At 43.0% G+C, this 12,411-nt stretch overlaps 1 protein-coding gene across 1 annotated transcript in view; it reads left to right on the top strand.

Annotated features, from left to right (window-relative positions):
* LOC120032872 (nodal modulator 1-like) overlaps nucleotides 1-12,411 on the top strand; it is a 43,269-nt gene that overhangs the window by 6,485 nt on the left and 24,373 nt on the right. Inside the window, 11 exon segments of the mRNA XM_038979093.1 lie at nucleotides 182-327; nucleotides 581-695; nucleotides 2,303-2,400; nucleotides 2,477-2,660; nucleotides 7,794-7,924; nucleotides 8,227-8,382; nucleotides 8,567-8,645; nucleotides 8,834-9,027; nucleotides 10,505-10,583; nucleotides 10,586-10,744; nucleotides 11,447-11,536. Coding sequence (XP_038835021.1) covers nucleotides 182-327; nucleotides 581-695; nucleotides 2,303-2,400; nucleotides 2,477-2,660; nucleotides 7,794-7,924; nucleotides 8,227-8,382; nucleotides 8,567-8,645; nucleotides 8,834-9,027; nucleotides 10,505-10,583; nucleotides 10,586-10,744; nucleotides 11,447-11,536 — 1,431 coding nt within the window.

Genomic DNA, 12,411 nt, shown 5'->3' with positions numbered 1-12,411 from the left:
TATCGATTTTACAAAAACACAAACATCAACACAGAACGACACTGACACGTTCAACAATTTCAAAGGTTGAGGGATGAGCACAATGGCTGTTCTATTGAAATTAATGCTCTCTTCCTCAGTACTGTATACCTAATGGCATGTGCCTTTTCTGTTTGACTTCAAACACGCGTTGTCATAACAGGTGAACTTCATCCTGGACCTGATCTATGAGTATCTGCCTTCCATCGTCATCACCCTGGCCAACTTCATCACCCCCCTCATCTTCTCCCTCATCATCCAGTTTGAAGACTACTCCCCCGCCTTTGAGATACGCTTCACTCTCATGAGGTAAACAACAGGGCTGGGGTTGTTTTATTTCTATTCAGTCAATACATTTTTCAGTTTACTTCCTGAATTGATATGAAATTTACCCCAACCCTGGCAACCAAGCACTTTCTTCTGTGAAAATCAATGAATGATGCTCTTGATGTTTCACACTGATTACAGTTTGCATACTGATGTAGCACCCTGGTATGTATGAATAGATTTTTGCATTTTAACACCAACGTAATGTCTTTGTAATGTTATAATCTTTCCACAGGTGTGTGTTCATGCGCCTGACCAGTATCTGTGTGCTTCTCGTCTCTCTCTGGGGTCAGATCACCTCTTGCCAGGAAGGCAACTGTGTTTGCGGGTACAACCACATCCTCTACCCGGTGAGTGGAGGTCAAAAGTTACCGTAGATATACATATTTTTACCATTTTCTACATTGTAGAATAATAGTGAAGACATCAAAACTATGAAATAACACATAGGGAATCATGTAGTAACCAAAAAAGTGTTAAGCAAATCAAAATATATTTTAGATTTTAGATTATTCAAAGTAGCCACCCTTTGCCTTGATGACAGCTTTGCACTTTCTTGGCATTATCTCAATCAGCTTCACCTGGAATGCTTTTCCAACAGTCTTGAAGACATTCCCACATATGCTGAGCACTTGTTGGCTGCTTTTCCTTCACTCTGCGGTCCAACTCATCCCAAACCATCTCAATTGGGTTGAGGTCGGGGGATTGTGGAGTCCAGGTCATCTGATGCATTACTCTCCTTCTTGGTCAAAAAGCCCTTACACAGCCTGGAGGTCTGTTGGGTCATTGTCCTGTTGAAAAAATGATAGTCCTACTAAGCGAAAACCAGATGGGATGGCGTATCGCTGCAGAATGCTGTGGTAGCCATGCTGGTTAAGTGTGCCTTGAATTTTAAATTAATTACTGACAGTGTCACCAGCAAAGCACCATCACACCTCCTCCTCCATGCTTCACGGTGGGAACCACATATGCGGAGATCATCCATTCGCCTACTCTGCGTCTCACAAAGACATGGCGGTTGGAGACAAAATCAAACATTTAGACTCATCAGACCAAAGGATCGATTTCCACCAGTCTAATGTTCATTGCTCGTGTTTCTTGGCTCAAGCAAGTCTCTTCTTCTTATTGGTGTCCTTTAGTAGTGGTTTGTTTGCAGAAATTCGACCATGAAGGCCTGATTCACACGGTCTCCTCTGAACAGTTGATGTTGAGATGTGTCTGTTACTTGAACTCTGTGAAACATTTATTTGGGCTGCAATTTCTGATGCTGGTAACTCTAATGAACTTATCCTCTGCAGCAGAGGTAACTCTGGGTCTTCTTTTCCTGTGGCAGTCTTCATGTGAGTCAGTTTCATCATAGTGCTTGATGGTTTTTGCGACTGCACTTGAAGAAACGTTCAAAGTTCTTGAAATGTTCCGTATTGACTGACCTTCATGTCTTAAAGTAATGATGTACTGTCATTTCTCTTTGCTTATTTGAGCTGTTCTTGCCATAATATGGACTTGATTTTTTATCAAATAGGGCTATCTTCTGTATACCACCCCTACCTTGTCACAACACAACTGATTGGCTCAAACGCATTAAGAAGGAAAGAAATTCCACAAATTAACTTTTAACAAGGCACACCTGTTAATTGAAATGCATTCCAGGTGACTAACTCATGAAGCTGGTTGAGAGAATGCCAAGAGTGTGCAAAGCTGTCATCAAGGCAAAGGGTGGCTACTTTGAAGAAACTCAAATATAAAATATATTTTGATTTGTTTAACACTTTTTTGGTTACTACATGATTCCATATGTGTTATTTCATAGTTTTGATGTCATCACTATTATTGTACAATATAGTAAAAATAAAGAAAATCCCTGGAATGGGTAGGTGTGTCCAAACTTTTGACTGGTACTGTACATATTGATATTGGACGTTACTATGATCTCATATAATTCTACCTCTGCCTATAGTGTTGGGAGTCTCGCGTGGGCCAGGAGATGTACAAACTCATGATCTTCGATTTCATCATCATCGGTGCTGTCACTGTGTTTGTGGAGTTCCCTAGGAAGTAAGTCATCTTTTCTCTTCTCTCCTCTTCTCCCCTCTCCTCTTCTGACGGTTCTCTCTCTCCCCCCTCCCCCTAGACTCATAGTGGACTACTGTGATTGCGGCCTTGCCAAGTGGTGGGGCCAGCAGGAGTTTGCCATCCCCCAGAACGTCCTGGAGATTGTGTACGGCCAGACCATCTGCTGGATCGGGACGTTCTACTGCCCCCTGCTGCCCGCCATCTGCACCATTAAGTACTTCATCATCTTCTACATCAAAAAGGTAACATACCATAGAAATACTAGACCGTATCAATGTACTGTGATAGGTGGGCCGGTGGCCATAATTGTAGTTCTATGTAATACAGTAAAAACATCAGGAAGGTACAGAAACTAAAACAGGAAGCAGCCGTGCTCAGGTCTGTTCAACGCTGGTCCGACCAATCGGATTCCACGCTTCAAGATTGCTTTGATCACGTGGACTGGGATATGTTCCGCATAGCGTCGAACAACAACATTGATGAATACGCTGATTCGGTGAGCGAGTTTATTAGCAAGTGCATCGGTGATGTTGTACCCACAGTGTCTATTAAAACATTCCCCAACCAGAAACCGTGGATTGATGGCAGCATTCACGCTAAACTGAAAGCGCGAACCACTGCTTTTAATCAGGGCAAGGTGACCGGAAACATGACCGAATACAAACAGTGTAGCTATTCCCTCCGCAAGGCAATCAAACAAGCTAAGCGTCAGTATAGAGACAAAGTAGAGTCGCAATTCAACGGCTCAGACACGAGAGGTATGTAGCAGGGTCTACAGTCAATCACGGACTACAAACGAAAAACCAGCCCCGTCGCTGACCACGATGTTTTGCTTCCAGACAAACTACTAACCAACTTCTTTGCTCGCTTTGAGGACAATACAGTGCCACTGACACGGCCCGCTACCAAAACCTGCGGGCTCTCCTTCACTGGAGCCAACGTGAGTAAAACATTTAAACAGGTTAACCCTCGCAAGGTTGCAGGCCCAGACGGCATCCCCAGCCGCGTCCTCAGAGCATGCGCAGACCAGCTGGCTGGTGTGTTTACGGACATATTCAATCAATCCTTATCCCAGTCTATTGTTCCCACATGCTTCAAGAGGGCCACCATTGTTCCTGTTCCCAAGAAAGGTAACTGAGCTAAATGACTACCGCCCCGTAGCACTCACTTCCGTCATCATGAAGTGCTTTGAGAGACTAGTCAAGGACCATATCACCTCCACCCTACCTGACACCCTAGACCCACTCCAATTTCCTTACCGCCCCAATAGGTCCACAGACGACACAATCGCAATCACACTGCCCTAACCCATCTGGAATGCTGTTCATCGACTACAGCTCAGCATTTAACACCATAGTACCCTCCAAACTCGTCATCAAGCTTGAGTCCCTGGGTCTCGATCCCGCCCTGTGCAACTGGGACCTGGACTTCCTGACGGGCCGCCCCCAGGTGGTGAGGGTAGGTAACAAGAGCTCCACCCTGCTGATCCTCAACACTGGGGCCACACAAGGGTGCGTTCTGAGCCCTCTCCTGTAGAGGTTGACTGATTATGATTTTTCAACGCCGATACCGATTATTGGAGGACCAAAAAAAGCAGATTTTCGGCCGATTTAAATACTTAAATAACAATTCTGAATGAATACTTATTTTAACTTAATATAATACATCAATAAAATCAATTTAGCCTCAAATAAATAATGAAACATGTTCAATTTGGTTTAAATAATGCAAAAACAAAGTGTTGGAGAAGAAAGTAAAAGTGCAATATGTGCCATGTAAGAAAGCTAACGTTTAAGTTCCTTGCTCAGAACATGAGAACATATGAAAGCTGGTGGTTCCTTTTAACATGAGTCTTCAATATTCCCAGGTAAGAAGTTTTAGGTTGTAGTTATTATAGGAATTATAGGACTATTTCTCTCTATACGATTTGTATTCCATATAACTTTGACTATTGGATGTTCTTATAGGCACTTTAGTATTGCCAGTGTAACAGTAGCTTCCGTCCCTCTCTTCGCTCCTACCTGGGCTCGAACCAGGAACACATTGACAACAGCCACCCTCGAAGCAGCGTTACCCATGCAGAGCAAGGGGAACAACTACTCCAAGTCTCAGAGCGAGTGACGTATGAAACGCTATTAGCGTGCACCCCGCTAACTAGCTAGCCATTTCACATCGGTTACACCAGCCTAATCTCGGGAGTTGATAGGCTTGAAGTCATAAACAGCGCAATGCTTGAAGCATTGTGAAGAGCTGCTGGCAAAACGCACAAAATTGCTGTTTGAATGAATGCTTACGTGCCTACTGGTGCCTACCATCGCTCAGTCAGACTGCTCTATCAAATCATAGACTTAATTATAACATAATAACACACAGAAATATGAGCCTTAGGTCATTAATATGGTAGAATCCGGAAACTATCATCTCGAAAACAAAACATTTATTCTTTCAGTGAAATACGGAACCGTTCTGTATTTTATCTAACGGGTGGCATCCATAAGTCTAAATATTCCCGTTACATTGCACAACCTTCAATGTTATGTCATAATTACGTAAAATTCTGGCAAATTAGTATCTCGCTTTGAGACCTTGAAGTAGTGGTTCCCCATGCTCTACAAGGGCCGCGGTTTTTGTGGAGCGATGGGTAACGATGCTTCGTGGGTGACTGTTGTTGATGTGTGCAGAGGGTCCCTGTTTCGCGCCCGGGTCGGGGCGAGAGGACGGACTAAAGTTAAACTGTTACATTGGTGCCGTGACCCGGATCACTGGTTGCTGCGGAAAAGGAGGAGGTCGAAAGGGGGGTGAATGTAACCGATGTGAAATGGCTAGCTATTTAGCGGTGGTGCGCGCTAATAGCCTTTCAAACGGTGACGTCACTCGCTTTGAGACCTTGAAGTAGTGGTTCCCCTTGCTCTGCAAGGGCCGCAGTTTTTGTGGAGCGATGGGTAACGATGCTTCGTGGGTGACTGTTGTTGATGTGTGCAGAGGGTCCCTGGTTCGCGCCCGGGTCGAGGCGAGGGGACGGACTAAAGTTAAACTGTTACACGTGCAATGAACGCAAGAGAAGTGACACAATTTCACCTGGTTAATATTGCCTGCTAACCTGGATTTCTTTTAGCTAAATATGCAGGTTTAAAAAGATATACTTCTGTGTATTGATTTTAAGAAAGGCATTGATGTTTATGGTTAGGTACAGTCGTGCAACGATTGTGCTTTTTTCCAAATGCGCTTTTGTTAAATCATCCCCCGTTTGGTGAAGTTGGCTGTCTTTGTTAGGAAGAAATAGTCTTCACACAGTTCGCAACGAGCCAGGCGGCCCAAACTGCTGCATATACAGGCAATATTATAATATTAACTAAATATGCAGGTTTAAAAATATATACTTGTGTATTGATTTTAAGAAAGGCATTGATGTTTATGGTTAGATACACATTGGAGCAACGACAGTCCTTTTTCGCAAATGCGCACCGCATCGATTATATGCAACGCAGGACACGCTAGATAAACTAGTAATATCATCAACCATGTGTAGTTAACTAGTGGTTATGATTGATTGATTGATTGTTTTTTATAAGATAAGTTTAATGCTAGCTAGCAACTTACTTTGGCTTCTTACTGCATTCGCGTAACAGGCAGGCTCCTCGTGGAGTGCAGTGAGAGTCAGGTGGTTAGAGCGTTGGACTAGTTAACCGTAAGGTTGCAAGATTGAATCCCCGAGCTGACAAGGTAAAAATCTGTCGTTTTTCCCCTGAAGAAGGCAGTTAACCCACCGTTCCTAGGCAGTCATTGAAAATAAGAATGTGTTCTTAACTGACTTGCCTAGTTAAATAAAGGTGTAAAAAAAACATATTTTTTTTAATCGGCCAAATCGGTGTCCAAAAATACCGATTTCCGATTGTTATGAAAACTTGAAATCAGCCCCAATTAATCGGCCATTCCGATTAATCGGTCAACCTCTACTCTCCTGTACTCCCTGTTCATCCATGACTGCGTGGCCATGCACGCCTCCAACTCAATCATCAAGTTTGCAGACGACACTACAGTGGTAGGCTTGATTACCAACAACGACGAGACGGCCTACAGGGAGGAGGTGAGGGCCCTCGGAGTGTGGTGTCAGGAAAATAACCTCACACTCAATGTCAACAAAACAAAGGAGATGGTCGTGGACTTCAGGAAACAGCAGAGCACCCCCCTATCCACATCGACGGGACAGTAGTGGAGAGGGCAGAAAATTTTAAGTTCCTCTGCGTACACATCACGGACAAACTGAAATGCTCCACCCACACAGACAGCTTGGTGAAGAAGGCGCAGCAGCGCCTCTTCAACCTCAGGAGGCTGAAGAAATTCGGCTTGTCACCAAAAACACTCACAAACTTTTACAGATGCACAATCGAGAGCATCCTGTCGGGCTGTATCACCGCCTGGTACGGCAACTGCTCCGCCCACAACTGTAAGGCTCTCCAGAGGGTAGTGAGGTCTGCACAACGCATCACCGGGGGCAAACTACCTGCCCTCCAGGACACCTACACCACCCGATGTCACAGGAAGGCCAAAAAGATCATCAAGGACAACAACCACCCGAGCCACTGCCTGTTCACCCCGCTATCATCCAGAAGGCGAGGTCAGTACAGGTGCATCAAAGCGGGGACCGAGAGACTGAAAAACAGCTTATATCTCAAGGCCATCAGACTGTTAAACTGCCATCACTAAAATTGGTGGCTGCTGCCAACATACTGACTCAACTCTAGCCACTTTAATAATGGAAAAATTGATGTAATAAATGTATCACTAGCCACTTTAAACAATGCCACTTTATATAATGTTTACATACCCTACATTACTCGTCTCATATCTATATACTGTACTCTTTACCATCTACTGCATCTTGCCTATGCTGTTCGGCCATCACTCATTCATATATTTTTATGTACATATTCTTATTCATTCCTTTACACTTGTGTGTATAAGGTAGTTGTTGTGAAATTGTTAGGTTAGATTACTTGCTAGATATTACTGCATGGTCGGAACTAGAAGCACAGGCATTTCGCTACACTCACATTAACATCTGCTAACCATGTGTATGTGACAAATAAAATTTGATTTGATATGAATGACTGTTCGTGTTTTTGGTTGTAGCGTATGGTTTAAGCTGGTTCTAAACCTCGGGTTACATACTATAAGTAACTGATTGAGTTGAGCGATACTGTACCACATAGGTAATAGTGTAGGTCAGGATATTTCCTTATCCTAATTCCTTCAGCCAATTGATAGAGAAAATGAATATCCCATACCTGTGCGTATTATGTTGACTGAAATGACTGAAAGGGAATTCTCACCCACAAATATGTTGATTAATGTATGTATTGTCTACCCTGCAGGTGACTCTGGTGAATAACTGCCGCCCGGCCACCCGTCCGTTCCGAGCCTCCAGCTCCAACTTCTTCTTCCTGGCTGTGCTGCTGATTGGCCTGGCACTGGCCTGTATACCTGTCACCATTGGCATCGCACAGTGAGTACATGGCTGCAGTTAGCCTAACTTGCATGCATCTTTATTTCCATAGATAACCATCAATATGGCTAATTGCACTGAAACTCACCATGCACCAATCTCATACCCTTTTCACACTGCTGAACCTAACTGAGCCTAGCTTAGCTGTACTGCTGTACTGTTGCTGAAACTGGGCTGGAAAGGAAATATTTGAGTCAGCACAGTACAGTTTGGCTTGGCACCATAGTGTGAAAATAGTATCAATCTGCTCCTAGATCAGTTGTTGGGGACATAAACTAACCCTCCCGTTTCTCCCTTATCAGGATCAGCTGTTCCCAGGCCTGTGGTCCCTTCGTTAACTACACCACATCCTGGGAGGTGCTCCCCCGGACGGTGTCCCAGCTGCCTGCAGGAGCACGCACGTTCCTCCTGGCCATCTCCTCTGAGGCCTTCGCCGTCTCCCTCTTTGTCATCACATGGTACGGGTTCCGACCAATGATATCACTCCTGTCTACGGTTCATTGTCATTTGATATACAGGCCGATAGATTGTGGTTTCAGTCAATCAATCAATCAAATATATTTATAAAACCCTCTTTTCATCAACACGTCACAAAGGGCTATCAAAATTCTGCTTTGTTAACCGTTGTGTCCTTCATCCTAGCCTGGCCATGTTTTATGTCATTGCTCTAGCTGGAGCGCACAAGCGAGTGATCAACCAACTGAGGGAACAGCTAGTCATGGTGAGTAGCTACAGTAACCAGTCTACATGGCTGCACAACTCTATACTGTACAGTAGCTTCATAGGACTTAGCTGTAGGGGCAGGATTATTTTCCTGACCAGAAAAAAATCTAGGTCCTAGTTATCTGGTATTACGTTGTTATAGGGTTAATTTAGGCACTAACCCTCCTCTTCTCCCTGTACGGCCAGGATGGGCGAGACAAGCGTTTCCTGATCCAGAAGCTGTGTCAGGCCCAGAGGACCTGTGCTATTAGATCCACAGGTTCGGGATTCCAGTCCCACTCCTCAGACAGAGTCAGCCCCAGCTACCGCTCCAACTCTGGGGTCTTCCTGGTCCAGCCACCCCCGGACTCTGCTACTCATGTCTGAATTGCTAGGATTAGGTCCTTGAGTTTTACCTGACCAAAAAACTCAGGGCTCTTAATATTACTTGTAACTGGCTGTCTAAACACTATTACTTGCAGACACTATAGGGGCTGGCTTCCCAGAAATATATTAAGTCTTGACCTGGACTAAAATGCATGCTCAATGGAGAATCTCCATTAAAATAGCTTTTTAGTCCAAGACCAGGCTAGATCTGTGTCCAGGAAACCAGCCGTACCTCTGGCAGACACTAGATTTGAGGAACACTATGCAACTGGGGGATTAGCTTTGCCTATCAAGGCTCTTTGGTTTTGATCCAACACATGTGGACATCTGTGAATGTTCAAACGTTTAACAAGCACTGTTTTACAATATTGGACCAATAGTTTGAACTCAAAGCTGGCAAAATAGCTATTTACTGCCTTTTGTGGAGAATATCTTGTCCTTTTTGTTGTTTACTATATGTAGCCTACCATAAACATTACTATATGTGATGTCATGATGATAATTCTGACTATTACCTTTTTCCTTCCAAGAAGGACCCTTATTATGACAATAACCACTATAACGCTTTGAATTGCCCTTCTGAGTAAAGTAATTAAAAAAAAAAAAAAAAAAAAAATCAAAGCTGATCCCATATTGTTCCACTTGAACGCCTAGAAACACTAAACATTCTTCTTGCACTTTAAATGTGACCTTTCTTGTTTATCTTTTAAAGGTATACTGTATTGATTTGTGTAAACATATTCTTGTTTATAATCTCTTGTTTACTATTTCTATTACTATTATTTTTCTCCCTCTAAGTATTAACTTTTAATAACCATGACAAGCTGCATGGGATTTAACATTTCAAAATGTATTCGAGATCTACTGTCCCAACTTCCGCTACATACCAAACTGAACTAATACTTTTTTACTGTACTCTGTCTCCACTGCCAGTGCTCCATAAAGGGGAGGTGTTTTTTTATCCATTGCAAACCTTTGTTTATGAGTGAACTGTTACATTTGAATCAACTAGTAAGATGTAATTTTGGCAAAAGTTGTATAATTCCAAAATCTGTGTGTTATTCATTGTTATAAACTGGGTGGTTCAAGCCCTGAATGCTGATTGGCTGACAGCTGTGGTATAGCAGACCGTATACCACGGGTTTGACAAACCATGTATTTTTACTGCTCTAATTACTTTGGTAAACAGTTTATAATAGCAATAAGGCACCTCAGGGGTTCGTGGTATATTGGCCATATACCCTACCCCCTCGGGCCTTATTGCTTATTGAATTGTGGCTGGAAAAGGAAAATAAATAATGCAAGTATTTAAAACGTATGTTATTTCTTGTCATACTTTGTGTGAATTTAACTTGTTTAATTTGTTCAGTAGGGAAACTCAAAATACAAGATTCTGTTCATATTTGAATAGGCACCCAACATTTTCAAAAGTACATACTTAATATATGTCACCTCCGCACCAGCAGGTGTCGACACCTCCAGAATAGCTAGCTACTGCTCCTTCAACAGCGCAGCGTACGGAACCGGAGGCAGCGTGCACTGTCAATTCGGTTGTCCAGAAAAATCTTCTGGCGAAAGATCGGATTAACGGAACCAGCAGACATGGCAGTGTTCTGGATATTATTTGGAATCATCTGCTGCCAGTTTATTACAGTGTCAGCTGATGACATTGTGGTGGCCTGCGGAGGGTTCGTGAAATCCGACGTTGAAATCAACTACTCGCTGATCGAGGTGAGTGCAGAGACGGCCTACTACCTTAGTAGGCGGATACAGAATATTGCTTGTGGTCTTGAGTGGGGAAATGACAGTTGAGTTTGAATGAAATAACATTAGCCCCAAGGTGGCTAGTAAGATGATATAGCTAACTCTCTGTATGACTAGCCACACTAATCTCACGAGCCATCTGATCTATGTTGCTGGTTTCTCGTGCACAACCATGTCGAAATTCAGAACTTGTTAGCTAACTAGTTAACATAGCATTGTACTAACTAGCTATCCGTACAAAACACATCAGAAACGCAATAACCTGCAGCTATTTAAAAGTAACTAAATGTGTTTCACTGATTTTAAGCCCTTTCTACATTTAAAACTCTTGAGCGAATGGTAGTTTACGCACTGGCTAGCTAACGTTAGCTAGCATGCTAAAGTTAACCTAGCTAGTTGCCAGTCCACTTAAACCCCACTGTACTGACGAGGTATTGCACCATACACACACCATTTATAATAATAGGATTACTATTTAGTCAAATCATCTCAGACTGGACCACCCTCACCCTAATGACTGCCTGTGCAAGTCATTCACGTTAGTTAACTAGCTACTTGACTGCAAAAGCCTATAGTACTGTCCAGCATGCATTGCATGAAATCATGCTTTTGCCTTTTGGTTCTGTTTGTGCATTGCTAAATACACATCGTCTTTCTTGTCTCTCACAGATTAAAGTGTACACCAAACAAGGGTCTTTGAAATATCAGACCGACTGTGCTCCCATCAATGGATACTTTATGATTCCCCTCTATGACAAGGTAATGAATGTATTGATCAGAGTAGGCAGGCGGCCTCATTGTAAGGGCTGGAATGTAATAATACATGGAACAAACGTGGTTTCCATACGTTTGATACCGTTTCAATTATTCCATTCCAGGCATTACAATGAGCCCGTCCTATAGCTTCTCCCACCAGCCTCCTGTGGTATTGATACATATGAAAATGCAATATTAGTAGTAGTATGGCATTGGTTTGTCGAAACATCAGACTGTTTTCCTGGTTACTTCATGGATATCAGTCTGAAAGAAGTCGCTGTAAAATAAGACACAGTAGTCTACAAGACAGAATGTTGAATACGATTATATTTAATCGTACTTTACCAGTTATCCATGCTATTGGTCCTTTTGGCGGTATCAGGTGGAAATACGGTAGCCACAGGAAAGTGCTGTTTACCCGACTTTTTCCAGCAGCGGTTCTGTTGCTTATATTTCCCACCTCCTGATGCATTTCACGTGATGCACAATATGCAAACAATAGCCGAATGTAGCTAAATGTTGTTGACCAAAGCACAGTTACCTCGCAATCAGCTGAAAGTGCTTGTGAAATTTGCCAGCTGATTGTGTGGGACACAGTTCAGTCTGTGCTTTGGTTAAACTCGCCCATTGTTGACATATTGTGCAGCGTCGCATATGAATTGAGTCAGCATTGAAAATACAAACAGACATACAGACCAGCGTACTGAAAGTCGTGTTAATAACACTACTCTGTGGATATTTTGTCTCAGATTACCTCCTTTTATAGGGACAAAATCAGTGGACAACAGGCAAATTACGTTCAAATTAAGTTTATTCAACAGTTTGACTTGTGATGGGACTTAGAGCCTACATTTTAGAGACGAGAGAGGAGTCTTCCA

Source organism: Salvelinus namaycush, chromosome 39, assembly GCF_016432855.1.
Source record: "Salvelinus namaycush isolate Seneca chromosome 39, SaNama_1.0, whole genome shotgun sequence".
Classification (NCBI taxonomy): Eukaryota; Metazoa; Chordata; class Actinopteri; order Salmoniformes; family Salmonidae; genus Salvelinus; species Salvelinus namaycush.
The sequence above is the reverse complement of the archived record's forward strand: the minus strand, read 5'-3'. Positions and strand labels throughout refer to the sequence as shown.